At 40.8% G+C, this 24,869-nt stretch overlaps 1 protein-coding gene across 8 annotated transcripts in view; it reads left to right on the top strand.

The window, feature by feature from the left end:
* Positions 1 to 22: 22 nt before the first annotated feature.
* Positions 23 to 24,869, top strand: part of UMAD1 (UBAP1-MVB12-associated (UMA) domain containing 1) — a 40,599-nt gene continuing 15,752 nt past the window's right edge. For 2 of the 8 annotated variants that reach the window (XR_014540347.1, XM_083578961.1), the window contains exons 1-4: positions 23 to 153; positions 1,935 to 2,020; positions 3,406 to 3,504; positions 22,561 to 22,622. Coding sequence is in view for 4 of the 8 variants with exons in the window: in XM_083578961.1 (XP_083435087.1) it covers positions 3,423 to 3,504; positions 22,561 to 22,622 (144 nt within the window). In the remaining 4 variants the exon portion in view is untranslated. Of the gene's footprint in view, positions 340 to 381; positions 855 to 1,934; positions 2,021 to 3,405; positions 3,505 to 22,560; positions 22,623 to 24,869 lie in introns of those variants that run through there. The other 6 variants (XR_014540348.1, XM_083578959.1, XM_083578960.1 and 3 more) reach the window with 5 other exon arrangements.

Raw genomic sequence — 24,869 nt, 5'->3', positions numbered from 1 at the left:
AGTGGAGGGCGCGTTAGGGACTTTTGCGCATGCGCGCGCCAGCTAACTTAGACTGATTTTCCTCAGCCGACGAGGTTACTTCAGTTCATTCGCCGGGAGGTGTCCCTCGTGAACCCGGAACCGGAGGTTGTTGTGGAGAAAAGGCTGCCGGAGGTGCGTATTCAAGACAGGCAGGTAGGGTCGGCTGTCAGAGAGGCCTCGCTCGTGGCGAAAACAGGAAAGTCGAGGCCGAGGGTTATTTCGTCCTTCGCTTGTGGCGCGCGGGGGCAGTCGTCGAATAACGCCGGCGGTGTTGTTGTTTTTTGCGCTTCGACGGTTATATCCGTTAACATTCAGAATGTACGTGCGGATTTGGAACACGCGCATGCGCGTCGCCAGTTGGAGGGGGTGTTGTGGAGCTGCTACGTCAGCTGCTCACGTCTGGTGGGCGGAGCTACTCGCGTCAACAAATTCGCTTTACTGCTTTTCCCACCTTATGGGGCAGAGCTCTTCTGGGTCCTCCTTGAGATGGGGCTGGTGGGTCGTCCTACCCATAGATAGTGGCGTAGAGCCACGGGATGACGTTGGATTTTGACAGCCTACCTGTCTGGTCTTCTGTGTATAAATTAACGTCTGAACTGGTGACCCATAGAATAGAGGGGTGTCAAGAAGAAAACAAGGGTTGGCATCCCATTCAGAGAAACTTAGTTGATTAGTAGTTTGCGGCTTAGGTGATTGATTAATTCGTTAAATTCAAATATGTCAAAACAAGCAGGAAATGGAGTCTCTCTGTTTCTAGATTATTTATTCATTTATCACGGCAGGCAAGGGTGGATATGCTCATCGTAAGATGGCACGTGCTATCTGTGGTTTTTGTAAGTTCTTGTATATAAAAAAAGTTTGGTTGTTTTCCAAAGCTGCTGCTTGTTAATTTTAATTAGTTAATATACTGTAATCTGCAAATCAACTAAAACGTTGCATCCCAAGAAACATGTATCTTGGCGGGGGGATGCAGCAGAAGTAGGTTTTGGAGACAACTGTGTGCTCTGTCTTGAAACATTACATTGTTTATGTGAGTAGATCACTGTGAGTTATGGGATTGGCCATGTTTAATCATGTGTCGGAGGTGGTCATACATTATTGCATCTGGTTAGCCCCTGTAAATGAACTGTTCACCTGAAGAAACTACTTCTTGAAAAATTATTTGCCCTCAAAATGCCCATTACCTAAGACATTTGTATTTGCCATAGAAAGAACCAATTTTTGTAAACCTTCAGTGCTGATTGGCTACAAGCAATTTTTATTTGCCAAAGGCAAAGATACCTGTACCCCTTTGTGCAGTGTTGAAGGAAACTTTGCTAACTAGATAAGGAAGACGCTTCTACAAAAGTTAGAGGAATTATTGGTTTCAGTAAGCAGCCTTCAGGATTCAAAGACCTTCATGTGCATAAGTCCACTATTCCTTAAAAGAGCCCTACAAGTTAGGTTCAGTATTACTGTTCTTATATATGTGTGTATGAGTTGTATCCAATATTACCCCTACTCAGGGTAGACCCATTGGAAAAAACAATCAAGACTGAGCATCCCCCCCCCATACTTTCATTCAAGATGTTGAACAACAACGGGCCCAGGACAGACATGTAGACTGTTAATAATTTTCAGCGTTATTTTAAAAGGGCAGAAGCCAGAGTATTTCAATTGGGCATTGGAACACACCTAGACCTATAACAAAAAGCTTTGTGATCTAAATATTGCAGTTTATGAGTTTTGGTAGGACTTTTAGTGTGCTTTAATGCAGCTTTGTAGAAGTCTAGTGGCCTGGTTTATCAAAATGAAAGTGTGAACTCTTTCTTTCATTCTTAAATATAATCTAAATTTTGTGATTGCAGATGAAGTTTTGAAATCCTGATACTAACATGTGAGCTTTAGTAACTCTGTGTTTTCCTCCCTTTTAGCCTAGTGTATAAAGGAAGGAAGAAGAGTACTTCATAGTCAAGCATTTGGAAGGAAGTCAATGTTTGGAGCTGCTGAAAGTGAAAAGGCAAGTACTGCAGGATTTAGGAAGAGAGAAAGACATATCTTCACAACAGATTGGGAACTGATAGGAAGTGAAAGGTCATGGGGCAGTTTCCAACTCCCTCATTCCATCAGCTCAAGGATTTGTGTTTGTGCAACAAGACTTTCCCCATGCGCTCTGCCCGTGCACCCCCTCAAAATCTGCTCTGGAGGGTTGTGAGAACCCACTGAACAGATTTTGGTGGCACACGGGGATGAAGGGGGTGGGGAAGCTCCATTGTGCAAGTAGAAATCCTTGCAGTGATAGGAGGCGTACTTACTGTTACATGGAATGAAAGCTAAGGTTAAGGTTAAGGATCACCTTACTTATAAAAGAACTACAGTGGTACTTTGGGTTACATACGCTTCAGGTTACAGACTCCACTAACCCAGAAATAATACCTCGGGTTAAGAACTTTGCTTCAGGATGAGAACAGAAATCGTGCTCCGGTGGTGCGGCAGCAGCGGGAGGCCCCATTAGCTAAAGTGGTGCTTCAGGTTAAGAACAGTTTCAGATTAAGAACGGACCTCCAGAACGAATTAAGTACTTAACCCGAGGTACCACTGTATTGTTTTGTTTCTTACTATGCTATTTTTGTGTCTTTATATTGTAAAACATCCTCAGGTCCTTGGATGAAGGGCAGTACTGAAATTTTAATAATTATAATAATGTGGGATAGATTTTAAATAAACAAATAATTAAAACAGGTCATTTCATGACTTAACTTAGTTTAGAATATGTCATCCTGTTAAATCAGGGGTTGCCAACCTTTTTCGAGAGGGTGCTGTAGGCCCCAGCCACAAAATGCCTGCCATGGGGTGGGTGGCATAACACAAAAAGAGAAGAGCGCAGTCATTGCTGCTGCTGCTGCTTGCTTCCATACCCCACCCCACAGACAACCTTAGGTTTAGCATGGAAAGTCAGTTATGCCCTGCTGGTCCTGACTCTGGGGAATCACACAGTATTGATTTCTCTGTAACACACATAATTATTTTGCTTGACAGTAAAAATGCTCTTCACATAATCAGGTGGTGTGCTGATTAAAATACTTTTATGGTGGAAAATATAATATTATCTTGACTAACTTTTCCAGTGCTTGAGTTATTTTTCCAGGTGTCAGAGGTTGAGACACAGCCAACGCTGCTTGGGTGTACATAAACTCATATTTCTTGAACTGAGCAATAATGAACAACTGACTTGTATCTCTCTGGTGTTCTCTGTTTGTTCCTGCAGGATCCTCCCCCAGTTCAAGTCTCTAATCTTAGAACTTGATGTTAAGAGCATTTCATAATGTTTATTTTAATGATGCCAGAATTGTGTAAGTTTTTTTTTAGCATCACTTGACCCATTTCTCACCTTTTTGTTTCTAGACTTGTATTTCAAAAAGATGTTCAACTTCTTCCGAAAAAACCAAGATACCAAGAAGGTATTGGTGACAGAAAAAGAAGCAGATGGATTTGTTTTTCTCGGTAAGTGTTTCTAAGAGTTTATTAAAAAATCATATATTTTGAACAAAATTTTCTGGGTATTTCACAGGTTGTTACCATTTTATATTTAAAGTGCATTCAGTTCACTAAGAAATTTCAAAGAAGTTAATCTTGAACCATGCCCCCCCCCCCCGAGTGGCCATGTATGAACTGAAAATATAAACTGTAGACTTAGCATAGATGTTGTTTCTGCCTTGCCATTATTTCTCTTAGGCCCTTTGCATCATTTTTGGCACCACCCTCCCTGCTCACAAGTAACAAAGAGCTTAGTCGTAGGTCTATTTCCTGTGGTTGTAACAGTTTAAAAATTTAAATGTTTTTAAGGGTAAGGTACAATCGCTGGTTTTAAAATATTCACTTTTTAAGATGTCTTTGATCGCACCTACACCATGGAATGCATTTATTTTCTTTTTCTATTTCACCTTTCTCCCAAGCTGGGATTCAAAGTGGCTTACAACATTTAAAAATACCATTATAAAATGTGAACAAACTAGCTTAAAAACAATAGTTAATATTCATCAAAACACATTTAGAATGCTGTGGCATTTAAAGCACATGGCTTTCCCCAAAGAATTCTGGGAAATGTAGTATGCGAAGAGTACAGTGGTGCCTCGCAAGACGAAATTAATCCGTTCCGCGAGTCTCTTCGTCTTGCGGTTTTTTCGTCTTGCGAAGCACGGCTATTAGCGGCTTAGCGGCTATTAATGGCTATTAACGGCTTAGCGGCTATTAACGGCTTAGCGGCTTTAAGAAAACAAGGAAATGAACAAAGGAAACAAACTCGCAAGAACTCGCAAGACGTTTCATCTTGCAAAGCAAGCCCATAGGGAAAATCGTCTAGCGAAGTGACGCAAAAACCGAAAAACCCTTTCGTCTTGCGCGTTTTTCGTTTTGCGAGGCATTCGTCTTGCGGGGCACCACTGTATTGGGTATCATAGCTCTGGGAGGGATAAACTAGAGTTTTAAAGATTCTTCAGGGAAAATCATGTGCTTTAAATGTATGGAGTGGGTGTGACCTTTATTCTGAGGCAGCATTCAGTGAGTGACCTAGTTATGTTAGCAGCCTCCTTCAGCTTGGTGCCTTCCATATCTTTTGGTCTTCAGCTCTCATCATCTTCAACCATTGGCCATTTTGGCTGGTGGTGATGGGAATTGGAGTCCAAAACACCTGGAGGGCAGCTGGTCAGGGGGAGGATGTGTAATCCCAGTAATGTTGACTCCTTAAGAGAAATAGAGTGACATAATATTCTTGCAGAGCCTCTGTTTGCATAGGGGGATTACTGTGATGAGACTATTGTCTTTCTGTGGCGTTCCTCAGCTTACTTGATCCTATTTTGAGGCCTAAATATAGTGTGCATGGGGAAATGTACACCGAGTTCGATAAAGATTTTGTGACATAGAAATGATTAATCAATAGCCCTGAATGACAACTGAGTCATGGACACAGGAGAATCAGGAGCAATTGGGGACCGATACAGGATAGTGAGTCTTTCCATTCCTGGGTGGATAACAGCTCCTCTGTTGTTTCTGCCTCTTAGTTTGTGCATTACATTATCTCTCTGGGGGAATGACAACCTTCTTCATAAATATCCTAGATGTGAGACTTGTCAGCTAGTAACTTAAGAAGTTCTAAGAATTCTTTCCCATGAGGGTTTGTGCGCTGCATCATGCATGCCCCAAATTCTCTGTGGATATTTTGTTCTTGAGAGTGCGCGAGTGGAATTTATTCCAATCATTTGCCTGGGGGAATTAAGTAGTAATATTTCTTGCTGCATGTTGTTTTTCAGTAGGAGTTGCTTAGTACCAGAGCATGTGTGCTCAAGGGTATATGCTCATGTGTACCCTGCTGGGTGGTGTGCAGAATAGTTTATGGTCTTGGAGAAGAAACTTTTCAGATCTACAGTGGTGCCTCGCAAGACGAAATTAATTCGTTCCACGAGTCTTTTCGTCTTGCGATGTTTTTCGTCTTGCAGAGCACAGTCAGTCGCAACTGCACCTCTTCAAGCGGTTTTTTAAAAAAAGGAAACAAACTCGCAAGACGTTCTTGTCTTGCGAAGCAAGCCCATAGGGAAAATCGTCTTGCGAAGCAACTCAAAAAATGAAAAACTATTTTGTCTTGCGAGTTTTTCGTCTTCCGAGGCATTCGTCTTGCGAGGTACCACTGTATTAGCTTGCTGAGAAAGGAGGAAAACAGTATTGCTTCCCATATAGTTAAATGAAATTAAGTGCATGAAACGCTTGCTGTTCTTCATTGGTTGCCTGCGTTCAACTTTGCTTGCTGAACGTTTGCAATAGTATTTTGAACGTACTGGGTTTTCTGATTGAATGAAGCTTCAAACAAGATTGACTTGAGCCCATCTTTCTCTCCTTTTGTTTTCCTGAGGTGTCCCAAATATAATATTTAATTTCATATAAACTGGAAGAATCAGGGGTCGTCTTTGTGACACTATTTATTTATTTCCAATATCTATATGCCACCTAATGACAAAAGTCCTCTGGGTGGTTTACAAGTAAGAATTAAAAACACAAAATACCAAAAGAGAGAGAGTCACAACTGAAATTGTCCATGTTGGTGGCTTGGGCTGGCCCAATAATGAAACAGATTGAGACCATTGCCTCAGGTGGTGGGTACAGAGGCACTGCCCCTGTCCTGGGGACCTTCCCCCCAACCTCATTATTGTACATTCGGTGAGGCAAAGATCTTCTGCCACTGCCTTTACTTCCTCCTCACTGTCTTACTTTGCTTAGAGAAATGGCTGAGAGGGTCCTTTTTTAGAGCCAGGCATTTTGAGTGAGGGGGCCAGTAGAATGCCTGCATTCCTGTCATGGTTTGCCATGGCAGCTTTTTAAACTAAGAATTTTAAAAATGCTTTTATGGAAGTTGGAAGTGCATTCTCCTGGCCATCTCACCCAAAATGCATGGCAGTGAAGAAGGACCCTCTTCAGCCCTTTCTTAGGTGAGAGTTGAAGGCTGTGGTAGAGAGCCTCCATTAAGTTTCTTGGCATTAGAGTCATGTTAATATGAAGCAACTGCGTGTAAAAATGCTGTTTCCTTGGATGACTAGTGCAAGAAGGAATAACCACTATTCTATACAAGTGTATTATCATTGTGTTCCTTCTTCTAAAATTGCTTGCCATAGTTCCATAAAACTTTTCCTATGCTATATAATTGGCACCATATCAAGATCATATGTATATTCAGGAGAGATGTGCCCTCCTGGCATCAACAAGCTTCATTATTATTACTTTTAGCTGCTTTTATTATATGTTTCTAAATCACCTTGATGCTCATGTAGGTGGTGATTCAAAAATGAAGAAATAACAACAATATTAATAATTAGTAATAATAATCATTTTGTCCTTCCTGCAAAGTACTCAGAGCAGCATACATAAATTTGCTCCCAACTTAGACTTTATTTGCAAAACAACCCTGTGTGCAGGTGAGGAAGGTAAGGCTGAGGCTGGACCAAGGTCACCCATTGAGCTTTGGGACTAAGAAGGAATTTGAACCTGGGTCTCCCTGTTCGTACTCTCAACATAATAACAGCTGCCCCACATAGGTAACTGCTGCTGCTGCTGCTGTTTTGTGTATGAAATACTTGCAATGGCTCTGCCCTGACTGCCCTTTTCCATTTGGAACGGTTTTATGTGTGTTATCATTGTAATGGTTTTATTTGTTTTTATAGTTGTATGTTTTGTTGTTGTAACCAGCCCTGGAACTTTATGATGAAGAGTCGTTAGGAAATCTTAAAAATAATAATAACAAATAATAATAAAATACCCAGGCTTAATGATTGCACTGGTGTCCATCAGTGTTTCCTGCTTACCAGGATTTGAGGTTAGTTAGCAAACTCTAGTTGAGAAGAATTCTGGTTATTGATTGATTGATATTCTGCCTTTATTTCCTTATGGCACTCAAGGCAACAACACAGAGGGTTCCCTGCTTCTGATCACATCAAGACTTGGATTAGATTTCGCAAGGTTACAGTATCATATGCCTTAAGACCATGGCCTGAGTCCACTATAAGCACTGTTAGCTGGGCTTAAAGGATCGCTGTGTAAAGATGTAATAAACTGGGATCAAGTATGTTGTCCTCAAAGTATTGGTAAGCAGTATAGAACATATGGGGTTAGAATGGCTTTTAGAGATGGTTGTGGCTTTCTAAGTGGTAGGAATTATGTAAACAAGCGGTAGCCAAGGGGGTATCGCCTGCTAGGTGTTGAAAACTACGACTCCCACCATCCCTGAGCATTGGCCAAGTTGACTGAGGTTGATGGGAATTGTAGTCCACAACAATTGGAGGGCATCATGTTGGTTGCCTCTGGTGTATACTGTTTTATTTATTGGTAATTCTTATTGATTTGTCTTTCTAGCAACCTTGCATTCATTCCTTGTAGCATTTCAAATGCTGTTCAACAGGTTTCTGCTCAGTATGCATTTGTTGCAAAATTGCTGGGGGGGGGAGAGATTTTTAATAAGCATCCCACCTTAATCAACTGCTCTATGCAAAAGTCGATTGGGACTTTTTGTCTACCGATTGTCACTTCTTTATAATAACAGCTATATTTTGAAGTGTGAGTTTCTTTGGCTATCTTGCTCTTGCCTGTTCTGTGAATAACAGGGTTAAAAGCTCCATGCGTCTGATTACTGTAGTTTGAGTTCACTGGGCAAGGAAGATGAGGGAGACCTGAAAAACAACCCTCTCCAGTGTCACTGATTTCTAGTCGCATAAGGAGATAATTGCTACCCCTTCATTCAGTGTGGAGTCAAGCTAATCCTCTTGGGTTCTGGTTTTACACAAAAACAAAGTGCAGTATTGCTTTTGCATCATTAGGTGGCATCTTGCTTCATGCACTTCTCAAGTAAATTGAATACAGCATTAATTGCCAAGCTAGCTCTTTCTCCTACTATGGTTTTTTGTTTTATTTAAAGAATCTGTATGTCTGAAGTTTAATGTAAAGCATAAATGGAATGATGTTTTCAGCCAGAGAGCAAATTTGAAATAATGGGACCAAAACCCCTAGAGCTGATTAGTACAGTCTGAAGGGTCACACGAGAGCCCCAAAACACAAAGGAGTGAATTTGCATATTTTTACAAGAGGAAAATAACTGAAGGCAACAACATGAGTAACTATCAGCTTCATGCTTTATTAATACTATAAAAGAAACAGAGAGAGTTGGCTAACTTAAGAGTACAGTTGAGTTTTGGTTGAATGAGCTCAATCAACATCTCCTATGCAGATTAACAGAATTAGGTTACCAAACAATGGACCTTCATAATGCTTTGTAGTATAAGCAGGTGTGTTTCTTAAGAGTTGAATATGCTAAGTACAGCTTTCTCTGGACTTTGTATATTACCATATCTGAATGTTGGCATCGCCATTCAGAAGCACAATTGCCTGTCCCCTGGCTGTTTCGTCCATGGGTCCAGCTTATCATATAGTTTACAATTCTGTAAAAACAGTGGGTGTAGCCTTTATGAAAGAACATCTGGCACATTTGGTTGATAATGTTGTTGTAGTCATTTGCAAAGTGTTCCTATTCTGGTTGTCGAGAACACAAAGGTTTTTAAGTTGCTGGTGGTACATAAATCCAGTTGTGCTTGTAAACCTGCACCACTCTTTGGTCCAACACAGTTACAGGTGCTTAAAGTGTGTTTTGATGGGCTAATGCAAAACTTAGTAATAGGACTCCAAATTATCTGAGGCTTTGAGGTTGGGGCCCTTTGAGCAAAGTGCCCCTTCCTGTTTTGACACATTGTGGCTTGGGATAAGCAAACGTGTGCGTGTGTGTATGCACGTGCATGCATGCATGCAAAAAGACAGGAGTCAACTAATCTACTTGTTGCACATAGTCCTGTCAACAACACCTTACCCACTCTGGAAAATGTGACAAGTCGCCATCCACTTACTTAGCTGGATGTACACTGAGCAGTCCTTCCCTTCTCGGCACCAACCATTGCTAAGTATGCACGCCTCCTTCTTCCTGTTTCTCTGCACATCTGTGCTAAGGAGAGCTCTTGGTGGAGAGCTGATGCTGCCTGGCAGCAGTGCAACCTTGCACTGTACATGTTTAGTCCAGGATGGACAGCAGAGGCAGGCCAAGCGCCGAGTGCTTCCTAGAATTCAGAAGTTTCAGAGGCGAGGAAGAAGCTTGCTTCTGGTTGGGGGGTGAGAAGAGGAAGGAAGTGATAGCTGCCACGACAGCCACAAAGAGGGACTGATGGAGACAGGAGAGAAAAACAAAGAAGTGGCCTCTTCTTAGTTTCAAGTTCAGGAGGCTCAGGCTGTCTTGCCCTCTGAAGAGTTCTTCTGAGATTGGAATTGGGCAGGAGCTTCAGAGGCTCTGGAGTTCAGCAGGACACCAGATAATAGTCCTGATGACTATGCATTTGAGTTGCCTACCAAGGCCACTCAAAATCTGTGGGCCCTGGTCAAAGGTTGACTATTTGAACTCTGTTGATAATCGTGCTGTAGTTGATTTAGATGGAGAATTGGCGTTTAAACTGTGCTGCAAATGCCTCAGTTCTGGCTTAACTCTGATCTTGGCTTACTGATCATGGTTTGTTTGGGAGAAGCCAACTATGGGTGCTGGTTTAGATCTAACACTCAGCCAACTGCTCTGTGGTTTGTTTTGTTATTTAAGTTAGGGATGATCAAAGGAGGAGAGCTTAAGCTGTGTGCACCAGTATGCAGCTTGTGCATGGTATGGTTAAAGAAACATGGCATGGTTAAAGAAATAGACAGCTTTGTATTAATGTTTTTCAAAATAAGATGAGGGGTTTTTTTGTTCTCTGTTTCAGAGTCTTGAGGCATAGAATATGAAGACACACCTACTACTGTAATTGGAAAAATGATTACTCGACTTTCTGTTATGAAAGTGCTACTGTGATAATGCAATAAAATCATGTAGGATTCACCAATATTGAAATAGAACCTTCCATTTTTCAAATTCAGCCTGACTCTCCAAATGCCCTCATGAAACAAGCACTACCAGGAGGAGATGAATTATATTTTATTTATTTATTTTAAATATTTATTGGTTTTTCTGTATATACATCCTCTTAACAATATTTCTCTAACAGTTTTCCATATTTTCCTTCCCCCTCCCCTGGACTTCCCTCACACTCCCATTTTGTTTTATTTCCATATTGTTCACCCTGCATATTTTTTCCCAAAATTTCCCCAATACATATAATCTTATTTTTTTATTATATACAATTGTGATTATTTACTCAGACCCTGCCAATGATTCCAGTTCATTATATTGTCTCTTCATATATATTGTAAATGGTTCCCATTCTCTTTTAAAGTCTTTGTTGTCTTTTTCATGTAGTTATCTGTTAGTTTTGCCAGTTCTGCATATTCCATAAGTTTCCCTTGCCATTGTTCTTTCGTTGGTATTTCTTCTGTCTTCCAAGCTTATGCTAATGTAATTCTTGCCGCTGTTGTTGCGTACATAAATAATTTCCAATTTTCCTTTTTTATATTTTGATCTAAAATTCCTAGGAGGAATGCTTCTGGTTTTTTAACGAAAGTTTTTTTAAACTTTTTTTTTCAATTCATTATATATCATTTCCCAATAATTTCTAACCTTTTTGCATTCCCACCACATATGATAAAATGTACCATCTTTTTCTTTACATTTCCAACAAGTTTTTGATCCCTTTTTATACATTTTGGCCACTTTCTTTGGTGTAATATACCATCTATACATCATTTTCATATAATTCTCTTTCAGTAAAATACAATCTGTAAATTTTAAATTCACCTTCCACATCTTTTCCCAGTCTTCACAATATTGTATATTGTGACCTACATGCTGTGCCCATTTTATTTGTGCTGACTTTACCATTTCATTCAATGTTTCCCCATACAGCAGCAGATTGTACATTTTTAAAAGTAATTTCGTATCATTCTCAATTACTTCTTTTGAAAGTTTGAAACTGTGTAACTGAAACCTTTCTTATTGTCTTCCTTAAACTGTTCATTTAGTTGTCTATGATGCAGCCAACTTTGTAAAAAGGTCTTCCTCATATTCTTTCAACTTTAACCCTTTTCCCGCCTCTGTTAATAGGTCTCTATACGTTGGCCAATTTCCTTGAATTTTAAGAGGGTCGCACTCACCTTCTGTTTGAAAGTCACCAAAACTTAAAGCTATTCTGACAGTTCAGTCTTTCCCCCCACTGCTAAATAGCAACTGAGCCTTGGTTTCACACAGGTTAATAATAACAGCACTGAGGTCTATAAGTTCAAGCCATTGGGGTCACTGCAATCTACACAGACACCTGGTTTTGGATCCCTGTCTAGCAGCAACTAGCAATGTTGAAGACTTCCTGGATTAGCATTGTAAGCATTGCTTTGCTAGTGTACAGTAACTTCAAGAGTTATGACCTTGGCCAAATACTGCATTGTCAGGTACAGAATTGGATTCTAACCATCTGCAGTCCCAAGTCACTAGTTTGTTCTTGTCCAGGCTTGCACAGTGTTGGTGTTTGACCTGTACAGTTCAGTTTTTTAGCAGAGTGAAAGACTACTGGCCGTAGACTGCTTCAGGATTTGTGAAGGGCAAGTATATATTGGGAAGGATCCAAGACTGCTGAAGTTGATGTTGAAAACCACTTTGTGGGAAAACTCAAAAAAGAAAAATCCTTTGTTTATTGACTATGTGCTAGCAAATGACTTCTGGCCTACCTCATTACTCTTATAGATAACAAAACATAAATAGTGTATCAGGAATACTTTCCATATTGAGGATTTTATTTACTGTTCCCTCAAATCATGAATACAATCATAAGGTTGGAAAGATCAGTATATAGTGCATCTGACTGAAGGCTGAGCACTTTCATCTAGGATTCTAGATTGTTTTTCGGTTTATCACATGATGTTCTATGGATTTGGCTTGTGATCACAGCATTAATCTGACTGCAGCACTTTACTGCCAACTCTTTTAAGACATCAGGTTCAGCAAGAGAAGAGTGTTGGATGTGGATTTTGTGGGGGGGGGGGAGAGACCCTCCCTTCTATAATATTTGGCCTTTGGAATTGGTTGGTGGTTATCTAGTTCCCGAGGAAGCAAGCATATAAACCTTTCCTAGATTCCTGTTTTACTTGTGGACAGAAGTCTTGATGAACAGTTGTCAAGTTAAGCTGATTCAAAGGGCAGGTGAGGAAAGAAAGCAACCATTTGATTTGCAGGCCTACAGATTTGTTGCTCATTTCTTTTAAATTATTATTATTGTTATATATTTATTTATACCCCACCTTTTTCCCTGATGGGACTCGGCGGCTTATAGAGAAAAACAAGAATCGCTAAAAACACAGAAGAAACAATAATTAAAAAACAATTAAATATTGATAGAATTAAAATTAAAAAACCCAAGGGACTTCACCTCAGTAGCTTGGTGTAATTTGATCTATCTTACATATTTTTCAGAAAAACAAAAACCTGCAAGTGAATTGCGATATGCTTTAAATACCAGTTTTAAGATATATATTCCAAAAATACCAGTTTTACATGCCACCCTACAGTTGATCCCTGAAGCCTTCTTTAATTTATTATTAAAATATTTAAACCCTCCTTTTCGAGCTCAAGAATGAGACCCGCAGGGTAGGTAACAACAGCGAGATGGCAAGGCATTCTACAAGAAACTTAAGAACAGCACAGATATTCCAGTATCAGAACAAATAAGTAGCAGCAGAATTTAAGAGGCAGCCGGTTCTACCGAAACAGAAATCTTTTGATCTGGTATTTAAAGGCCGATTTGATCTCTCAGTGCCGGGCTTTCAAAGCCTCGAAGCCACAACTGAGAAGACCCTTTCACCAATTCTGATGGTGATGAGACAAGGAACAACAGTTCAGACGATACCGTCATAGATCAGTGGGCAGGCAGGATCGTAGAAGATACATCAAGCGACTTAGTCCTAAGGCATTTATGACTTTAGAAGTAATAACCAACATTTTGAACTGAGCTCAAAAGCAAAATGGGAGCCAGTGCAGAAGGAATATCAGCAGAGTCCTGACTATTGCATATTGGAATAATTGGTGTTTCCAAATGCTTTTCAACAGAAGTCCTCTATATTTAATCTTGTACATGTGTTGGTTATATAAATAATTCGCTTGGAAACAGGGCAGTTGGATCTGTTCTATAGGGCAAAATAATATTAGACACAAATGCTTGTTCATTCAATTGGGCTGCCATGAAATACAAAAGAATGGGAAACATTGTGTGAAAGGTTAAGTTAAAACAGAAGCGCTGCATAATTAGATAATTAAAAGGACAGTAGAGGTGCAATTTGTTCTGTACAGTAACTGTAAATTTTTGACGATGGGGAAACAGCACAGTATTGTTCAACAAAATGCAGGAGGTACTTTTGCATCTTATACTGAAGCAATGCATGAGACAATATATATTACAGTGGTACCTCGGGTTACAGATGCTTCAGGTTACAGACTCCGCTAACCCAGAAATAGTACCTCGGCTTAAGAACTTTGCTTCAAGATGAGAACAGAAACCACGCAGCGGCAGCGAGAGGCCCCATTAGCTAAAGTGGTGTCTCAGGTTAAGAACAGTTTCAGGTTAAGAATGGACCTCCAGAATGAATTAAGTTCTTAACCCGAGGTACCACTGTATATTGGAGGCAACCCAGCAGGCTCCATGATGCCTATGAAAAACTTCATTGGTTCCCCAGGGCAGGAGCCCCCAACTCTGAGCTTGTTTTAAAAAGGCTCTAGCCATCCCAGAAAGAAAGTGCTGTTTGTGTTTAATGGAGCAGCTTAGGCTTTGGTTTAGGGTTGGCATTTTGTGTGTCTTCAACAGCTGTATGGTAGGCAGACATTCAACAGGTCCATCCTTTTCTAGCATGGAAATACAATTATGTGAAAAGCTTCACCATGACTGGGCTGTCTAACTTTGTGATATGCCATAGTGGCCATTTTGTGACTAGAACCCACAGCACTCTTAAGATTTGAAATATGCCCACTGGTTCAAAAAGGTTGGTGACTTCTGTATTAGATGTTGGCATGTCTGCCATTTACTAGTTCCTCTGAAGTTGGTTTGCTTTTGCTTTGTTTAAAGCTTCGTATCAGTCCTTGAAATGAAGAGACTGGTAATATCAGTTGAAATAACCACACATACAAACCTCGTTTCTCCACCCAAAATGGCTTTCAGTAAGTTGTTGTTGTTGTTTTTAGTTTTGTTAAGTACTCAGGAAAGAGTTCAAGGCTTGGTGAAAAAGAAAATGGAGCAATGGCCTTGTGAAGACGTCAGAACTGCTGTGTACTGTTTCCATGAGCCGTGTACATGTATCATTGACATCTTGTGTTTATTTAGGCCAGGATCCAAAGGAAGGCCACCCATGCTCATATGCAAGGGCACTTTGGACTTTTAATTTATTTATTTTTGAACAGTGGGTTCTCAGTGCTGCAAAAGCAGTTTATGACTGTTGAATGGGATCTGCCACTCGAGAAGTAAAAATTAAAAGGCCACTGGGTGAGCACAAGTCCTTGGGCTGTTTATGGATTTCAGCCATTTGTCGGTTTATATTTATACTTAACTATTTTAAGTGCTGGTTTCACATGTGGTTCTAGCGCGTAAGAAGTGCAGTTACATCCAGGAAAAATGCTAAGGTTGCATGTCTTCACTCACCAAATAGAAAAACTTGCATGTGAAGTGGGAGCCACAATTGGAAATTCCTGCACGGGTAGGCCAACTCACACAACAATGGTAGGGTGCATTGCATGTGTGATGTCCAGGTTTGTAAGCACTGAGCTTCATGGATTTTTGTTCCCATTGTAAGCTCTGTATGTGTAGAGAAAGGGCATGCAAGTCCAAAGCTCTGTTCTTGCTTCATCATGCATATGACCTACATGCTAAGACCTTATGTGACATGACCTTGCATCTCTGCTGACTGTGTCAACTGAAAGTCTAAAGGGCTTTGTTAAGAATTTCTCAATGTTTTGGTGTATATCTCAAATAAGCAACATTATTGAACTGTGGTCAGTTAGGGTTCCCAGCACTTGTAAACCACTTTGGTCTCTATGCAAATAGCTGGATCTGCCGGGTGTGAGCTGAATATTTATTTTTATTTTATTTTATTTTATTTTTCTACCACCCTTTATCTGCAGATCTCAGGGCAGTTCACAACATAAAAATACAACATAAAAACATCTCCCATCTCTTTCCATACCCCACTCCCTTTGAGTGTAGAAGCCTGAACTCCACCTGAATGGAAAACGCACCATTCCAAATTCTGGTTGGCTTTCAAGATCATAGCAAACAAGCCACATTTGCTTCCCAATTCTGGTGTGTGTTTTTTCTTGCTGATGCATCTGACAGCCAGATGATTCATTTTTCTTTGCTGATATTTGTCAAGATAGTGCCATGAGATCAAGCATGATTCTTAGTCTCTAGCCAACGCTCTGCCTTCCAGATGTTGTTGGACTACAACACCTACCAGCCCCAGCCAACATTTCTAATGGTAAGGGGTCCAACAACATGTGGAGGGCCCCACGTTGGCTATCCCAGCTGTATACAAAAGGTCCTTCTGTTGATGGAAGCTCTCTGGTTCAGTAGAGGCTTCTGTTGGTGCAACTGGAACAGGGATGATTTTCAGCCATTTGTCCTCCTGCATGAATTCCCAAGCTATTTAGAATGCCCCCCAGCCCTCTAATGCAGATTTGGAAGGTGAATTGCGAAAACCCACCTCTCTCCCAGTTTCAGTGCTGTAAGCCTCTACTGGATCAATGTGCAGGGATAAAACTAGGATAGAACCCAAAACTAAGTACTTGCAAACCTCAAAGTTAACCTAAAATTCTTAGGGGTTTTACTTGATTTTTTACCTCTTTGAAATTACAGAACCCTGGAAAGAATGGGCTAGTAATCTGTTCTTTTCCGTACATAATGCCTGGGATCCGAAGAAGGGCATCCCCAGTTCTGTATCTCCAGGGGGTCTTTGGGCATTTTCTGAGACAGTGCATCACCCCACGCCATGGGGCAAACCACTTCTGAAACTCAAGTGCTATTCTAAAAAGCCATTTCTGATATAGCATGGCGGTCAGCTCTTCAAAGAGATAAAAAGTCCTGCAAAATTATACCGGTCTCCTCTGAGCCCTCGGGCATGCCTAATGTAGCTCTTTGAATCACAGTCAATGTGTCTGGCAAGGGGACTGGCATTGTTGCTGAGCATGATTAAGAGCTAAAGAAGTGATGATAAAGGGAGGCTGAAGTAGATAAGCAATGTGGGAAACCCCCCACCAACACCAAAAAAAGGTCCATAGTAGGAAAAAAAGCAATACGTTAACATTGGTTTGTTAATGTTTGTCTCCTTCTACCACTCCACCCCAATGGGTCTTGGTAATGCTGTGCATGACACGTTCTCTCTCTGCTAAGTATTTCTGGAATGCACAAAATTGAGATTGTGATCTGGTATAGGGGCAGGATTTTCTCTCCTCCATAAAGCAAAAGGTAGGTGACCTTGAACAATCTGCTGCTGCAGATTGTTGTTGTTGTTGTTTAGTCGTTTAATCGTGTCCGACTCTTTGTGACCCCATGGACCAGAGCACGCCAGGCACTTCTGTCTTCCACTGTCTCCCGCAGTTTGGTCAGACTCATGTTTGTAGCTTCGAGAACACTGTCCAACCATCTCGTCCTCTGTCGTCCCCTTCTCCTTGTGCCCTCAATCTTTCCCAACATCAGGGTCTTTTCCAGGGAGTCTTCTCTTCTCATGAGGTGGCCAATCTGCTGCTGCAGATTAAGAACACTCAAATGGATCACTGAATAAGTATTTCATAAGTGAAGAGGGAGACAGAATGCTGATCTCATTTGTTATTGGGGGATGGGGGGAGTTTTAAGGAAACTTTCCCCCCAGTATAGTGGTTATTGATGAGAATATTAATAATTTTATTATTTATAAGCTGCCCATCTGACCGGATTGCCCCAGCCACTCTTGGCAGCTCGGAACAAAATATTAAAAACACACTTAAACATCAACAATAAAAAACAATGATACAGTGAGGAACTATCTTGCTCTCAACTATGTAACAATAATCTTGAACCCTGCAGTAGATTTCCTTCTGTTTTTTCCGCTCCACCCTCACCAGTAATGTAAACATATTCTGGATAGCCTCACGGCTTCACAGATCCACAGCAAAGCTTGTGTTGTCCTGACCTGGGCTTCCTCTGCCTTTCCCAAATGTGCCCTGAACAAAAACTACAAGTATCGCTGGAGTCTTGTGATATCAGCAAGCATAAAAAATGCAGTGTGCTCAGTGTCAGTGAAATGTCAGAAACCAGATAAATTTACCAGCATAGAATGTATGTCCACAGTTCAAAGATGGACCAGCATAGGAATATAGGAAGCTGCTTTATATGCAGGCCATTGGACAATCTAGCTGACTGGCAGCAGTAGAAAAGGATATTGCCCAGCTCTACCTGAAGATGCAGGGAATTGAACATGGGATCTTATGCATGCAAAGCAGATACTCCACCACCAAGCTACAGCCCCTCCCTTTTGCCAGCCCAAGCAAAACAGGGCCCTCTTTTAACTTATTATCCCTTCCTGCCCTTGAAATAATTCTGTTTATGTGATCACAAATGTGTACATGATCACAAATGCCACAATTCCACCTGCACAAATGTCCAGAAAAGGTGGATCTAATCTTATCAGATGATTACAGTGGGTGTGGATATCGTCTCTTTTAAGGATAATCCAGTGATGACTTATGATTGAGTTGCACTATAGCAGTCAGCAGGATTACATATGGTTAAATTATTTAAAGTTGGGGGTTTCGCCTGTTGCGTTTCGGGAAAGACAAATCTTGTGGTGTGCATCTAGTCTGTCTCTTGACTTAAACCGGTGAAGGGTATTTTCTGCTTGAAATTAGAATGATTCTGCCTGTCTAACACATCTGGAAAATTATCACAAACTGTTGCTCTCTGTGTGGATGTGGCTTTGCATGCAGAGGGGGAAATTTTAAGATCAAAACTGAAGGCTGAAGACCAACAAAGCATAGCACACACACACACACCCCGATCCCCTGTATATTGAGGACCCTCTTTTAAAATATCAATGGCTTTGAAAAGTTGAAAGTAGTGTAGTTTTGCGTTTCCTGTGGAACCTATCAGTAGAGAACAATTTACAGTCGGTGCCATTCTTCACAGCTGAATGGAGAAGAGGTGCTTGTTCAGTGAAATGGAGCAGCTGCACCCGGTTTGTCCTGTCTCACATTAACATTTTGCTTTTTAATCAAGACCTTCACAGCCCTCTGCTACAGTTTTTCAGGACAGAAGTGGTCAGTAGTGAGGCAGCTGCAGCATAATTCAACATGTACATGAAAGCAAAATTAAAATAATAATAATAATATGGAACTTCTGAGAAGTGAAGTAGTCCCTTAATGTTGCCCAACCTTAATGTTGCTAAACCAAATTCAGATGGCAGAATGAAAACCTTGTTTGTTTGTTTTCAAAAAAAGGGTGCTGCTAAGTATTCTCTGCGGAAGAATGGAGGTTTTAACACTTCTTTTTAAGCTCAACCAGAACTTGAAAGGCTGGATATGTAGATCAGAATATATTGGTTTGAAGTCTTATGGCAAAATAATTGATGCCTATGCAATAGCATAAAAAGATCTGAGAAAGATACGCTTTTCTCAATTTGTTTATGTATTGCTAGACAGTGGGTTCCCAAAATGGGCACCATGGGGGGGCAGTGGGATTACCTAGGGGAGGCGCTAAGAGGTAGGCAGGTGCAAATCACTATCAAGTTTTGTAAAGCTGGTATCACTGGATCAAGTTTATCAATTTTGTTGAATTAAACTAAATGTGCAATCAATCATTTATGTTTTGAATTTTACTGTGTTACTGTCTTCTTTAGTGGATTGTGCAAACTGCAATTCTAGGGGACACTGGAGATGAGATTATGGAACTAAGGGGGCAGTGGCTCGAAAAAGTTTGGGAACCACTGCTTCAGAAAACCTGCTTCTTCCAGGTGCTCGGAAGTCTTTACAACTGGAGTTGCAGAAACCGGTATGAATTATCAAGCTGTGGGCTGGGAATGGCTTTCAGGTGGGCCTCAGTCTGTCTCCCGGCCACACTGTTGCCTTTCAGCTATCAGCAGCAGCTGCCCACAAGCACCTGCAAGAGCAGGAGTTGGTTAAAGAGAGCAAGGTTGTAGTATGGAAAGTTGCCAGGCAAGGAAGGAAAGGGGAAAGAGATAACAGGAAGGAAGGAGGTGAAAGGGACTGATAGGAAATGGGAAGTGCTGGGTGCAGCGCTTTTTGATGCCCCGCTTTACACACACACAAGCACGCTTGCACCCCAGTTCCTCCCCACTTCCCATTAGGGATGGAAGCTTACACAAGCTCCCCTGCTCTCTAACGGCCCGGAGTGAGTCTTACAACTGATGCAAAACGGGTGCTTTCATACCAGAAGAAAGCACAGCCCTGCAGGTGCTTCCCCCGCAGGAAACAACTATGTAACTGGGCTGTCGCCACTCAGCACATGGGTTTGAAGGGCATGAAAGGAGCCTGCACTTGACAGTTTTTCCTCAAGCCCCTGGGTCTTTGTATCTGCAATTTGTTTGGACTTGGGGCTCTTATGTTTTACAGGATTCAGTAATGAAATTAAGGTTGCCCAGTACTGTAGAATAATAACTTGGCAAATATCAGAAAGCATGTGTAAATTGACAGTTCAGGTTCTCTCTCTCTTTTATGTGTGTGCAGGAGGAGTCTGGCATCTTTCTAAGCTTAGCTTTCATCAGGCTAAAAATAAAAACTTTTGTTTTACATGACAAGCTGCCCTCCAAAATTGTTCTTTGCAAGTGAACACTTTTGCATGAGGAGCAGTATCTTTTGACTCTCAGATTTGGAACACAAATGTTTTTGACTCGAGTGTCTCCTCTTCTTGCCCAGGGCCTTAACTTCGCATTCTTTGTATATGCACAACTGTTGGACTGCCTTGGGCTGCCATCATGCTGCCTGTTCCACATGTTCAATTTTTTTTGTCAGTGGTGCCAGGTGCAAACTCAGCTTTAAAAATATACTTAGATTGGTTGCCACCACAATCTGAAATATTTAAAATGCTTTTACCTTCACTTCCATCTGTTCTTAACTCATAGCACTATATCAGTAGATAGGACTTTCAGGGCTTTTGGAATGGAACTGGAAGATCAATGTTATTTTATTTTTGTTTTGCTTTGATCCATTTGAGGATATGGGTCCATTAGCAAAAATGTCATTTGTACTTTTTAATGGAACGCTTTGGACCAATGTGTCTGTGCTCTTCTCACCTACTGAAACATGGAATTCTAATGAGAAACATGCCCTAGTTTGATTCCACTGGGCTCCAGACTTTTGTCTTCAGTTTGGGGAGAGACTGTTGGGTAGATCTCTAGATGTAGAGTTCCTTGGGAGTTTTGATGTCAAAATAACCTTGTGTGTGGATTGCACAGAGCAAATGGCTAGATTTTGAAACAGCTTGATAATGTAGTACTTTTGTGTTATTTTATGAGACTTGCCTGTTTTCCACATAAAGCCTGGAGTGCTCTCCCAAGCATATGTTGCAGAACAACATGATAACTTAGGGGCAGGCGAGGAAGGAGAGAAAATAGGCCTGAACCTGCTGGTACTAAGCATTCTGACTCTGTTAAGCTTCATGCATATCTTGAATTTTAATATTTTGCTAAATCTGCCATGTACATATAACAATACAGCTCCAAGTCTGGAGAAGACTCTGGGTGGGTGGTTATCTCTAATCATGAGATGTTACTTTGGGTCGGGGAGTGGTCATTAGACAAATAGTTGCAACATTTTTGAGCTTTTGGTTTCCCTGTGGCCGCCTCTGGTGGGCTTTTATGTCTTTGCACCTACTCTTTTCCTTTAATTGGCTAGCCTTGCTTCCAAAGAAGTGGCCAATAGAATAGCCTGCATTCGCTGCTCTTGTCAGGAAAACAAATGTTTCTGTTGCCCTTCAGGAGGCTCATGGTGACACAGTTTTTCAGAACACCCTGTTTAGTACAGTCTCCTGCAGATGTTCATCTGGCTTGCTTTTATCACACCAAAAGCAGCTTTTGTCAGAATCAAAGATAGACTGTGTGCTAGCCCTCTGTTCCACTTGAAGCTACAAGGATGGTGTCATCTTAACCACATTGTGTGTCCTCAAGTATATGTACAACAGGTAAGGCCATCATCACAATGAGCTTGGGCTTCGTGTTTTCAGTGTCCCAAGAGGTGTGTATTAACACCTGCATTCTGTATTAACAAGCATTCAACCCTACATTTTTTTCAGGCAGCATGAGAAGGTTGAAAGTAATGATAACTGCATTCAAAAACAGTTGCTGGTTATCGTTGTGGTGTCTCTTTCTTCTAGCTTTGTGTGAGCCCTAATTTTAGAAGTTGTTGTGAAGGATATCTAGTTTGGCAGCATAGCAAGATCACAAACGAAACAGTACAAATGAGATTTCACAGTAGGAAGGAAATAGGAACCCATTCAGAGGTCTCAGTCGGCCACAACTTTGCTACCTCTACTAATAATTACGTAAACGTGGTTCAACATAGTAGACCAGGAAATTTCAAAATGCTTGATCTCTCCTTTTCAGTGAATTTCTCAGTGCATCAGAAGTATCTTCATTATAATGCAAAACATCTTTGATGTTAAAATTTGCAAACACGACAGCTCTCTACTGAAATGCAGTGTGACATGATGTGCCCTTTTGTTGAACAATACCTATGTTTTTATAAACAAGTTTGTATTTTATAACCAATTTTGAAAATGTTTCCAATAAGAAGAGAGGGAAGTAGTTTGTGATGAGGAAACTATTTGTGAGAAACATTTTGCGGAATAAGAAGTTTGCTGAAGCACATGGAACACGTCTCATTTTTTCAGCTGTTTCTTGAACATTTTACTGCCTGTTAATTTCAGTGTTAGATGTCTTGATTTGGGCTGGGTTTTGGTGGGGAAGCAATTTGCAAACTTTTACATTGTAAGTGATGTTGCAGTCATGAAAGGGACCAATAACACAAATCTCTTGCATTGTGTCTTCTAGGCAATACAGTGAATGAAGAAAGCAATGAGTCTTCAGGACTTGAGGGTGACCAGACTACACAGGTCAGAAATCCCTCTTTTAACTCTGTCTGAAAAAAGGATATGGTTGGGGATAGCAGGAGTTACTAAACATCAGCTGTGGTTTTCTGTATTTAGATAAGATTTCAAAAACGTAATTCTTTTTTCTTAAGCACTGTAAGGCATGCAGAGGAGGCTGACTTTTTCTATGAGCAGCAAAAGCATCTGGCACAAGTTGCAAATCTGGCCACACTCGGGATGCAGCCCAACCATAGCTCTGTCAAAATTGTGGAGTGAGGCAGGACTTTATTATGAAAGGGAGGAGGTTCCTATGTTTCTGTAGTCCAGCCCACGTCATGACTTGACATCATCGCTTTCTGTTAGGTGGATGAAGTTACATGGTATATGCCCCCCTACTTCATCTTGCCGGCCTTCTTCCCTTACTTACAGTGATCTGTTAAACATTTACTGCTGATGAGAATAAACTGGAAACATAGCCTTACCAGGCTCAAACATAAAAGACTTCTAGAAGATTTAAAGTACACAAAGCATTGAAAATTAATGTGTAAAAGAAAAAATGCTACAACTGCTATATGCAAGCCAGTATACTTGGTTTAATTTTTAGATAATTGCTTTATTTAAATACTTAATGTTGTAGCCAATGTTAGTGCTACTCAGAGTAGATTAACTGAGCACAACTTACTTAGTCATCCAATGGGCATGACATGCTTAGCTTCATTCATTTTAGTAGGTCTACTCTGGGTATACTTAGTTGGAGACAACCCTTTTAAACTAGCATTTATATGAGAGTGTGTGTTCGTGGGAGGGACACAAATATGCATGAGTAGTACTGGTAATGACTAGATTTTCTGGTGTCAAAACAGTTTCACTGGCCAAAACTGTAAGTCATTTTGCAGGATAGTGGAGCATACCATTGGATTATTTAGAGGTGGTTCTTTCTTTGCTTCCTAACTGTTGCTAATCTACTTTTATGGACATATGATGTCCATTGCTTATAATCAATGTATCCCTATAATAGACCTGGTTCAGTAAAAAGTTATGTTATTCAGATTTGTAGTGCTAATTAATATAACTAATGAGCTCAGAAAAAGGAACTGTGTGTGTTGCAAACACTTTACTTTTTAGTTCATTGCAGTAGCACTCGCTGCCAAAGAGGCAAGCTGCTAGTGACTTTGAAAATGGCTTGTTTCTTCATTACTAATTGCTGTAGTAAAAATATGAAAGAAAATTGTGGTTGCACATATTGGGTGGTATCCAGTGTTAGTTCCATTCATAATAAACTCATTGAAATCCATAGATTTAAGTTCCTTAAATCATTGGTGTGGCTGTTTTTTCTTCTCAGTGGGTCTGCTCTGAATATGACTAAGTTGTACCTCTGGTGGCAAACGGGATCCGTTCTGGAGCCCCATTCGCAACATGAGCAGAATGCAACCTGCGGGTCGCGATTCGCCGCTTCTGCGCATGCGCGTGACGTCATTTTGAGCGTCTGCACATGCGCGAGCGGCGAAACCCGGAAGTAACCCCTTCCGGTACTTTCAAGTCGCCGCGGGATGCAACCTGAAAAGATTTAACCTGAAGCAAACGTAACAAGAGGTATGACTGTATATCCTTTAATTCCCGTTCATATCTGTAAACATAATATATGTCTTTATTTGTATTGTGGCTACTATATTGTCTCTTTTGGCTAAGTATAATGACATAGTCAATGAAAAATATTAGAATATAAAGATTCAGGTGACACACATTTATAAATACATTTATAGCACAGATGAAACGCTACTGTAGCAGCTAAGGCTTATGGTATAGTGAAATTTGTCTCTAGGTAGCAGGTTTTGGTCACACATAACCTTGATGGCAGAAAGTGAGGAGGAATTAAAGAACCTTTTATTGAGGGTGAAAGAGGAGAGCGCAAAATATGGTCTGAAGCTCAACATCAAAAAAACGAAGACAAAATAGAAGGGGAAGAAATGGAGGCAGTGAGAGATTTTACTTTCTTGGTCTCCATGATCACTGCAGATGGTGACAGCAGCCACGAAATTAAAAGACGCCTGCTTCTTGGGAGAAAAGCAATGACAAACCTAGACAGCATCTTAAAAAGTAGAGACATCACCTTGCTGACAAAGGTCCATATAGTAAAAGCTGTGGCTTTCCCAGTGGTGATGTATGGAAGTGAGAGCTGGACCATAAAGAAGGCTGATCGCCGAAGAATTGATGCTTTTGAATTATGGTGCTGGAGGAGAATCTTGAGAGTCCCATGGACTGCAAGAAGAA

This window comes from Podarcis filfolensis (genome assembly GCF_964270895.1).
Source record: "Podarcis filfolensis genome assembly, chromosome: 12".
Taxonomy (NCBI): domain Eukaryota; kingdom Metazoa; phylum Chordata; class Lepidosauria; order Squamata; family Lacertidae; genus Podarcis; species Podarcis filfolensis.
This window is presented reverse-complemented; position numbering and strand designations above follow the sequence as displayed.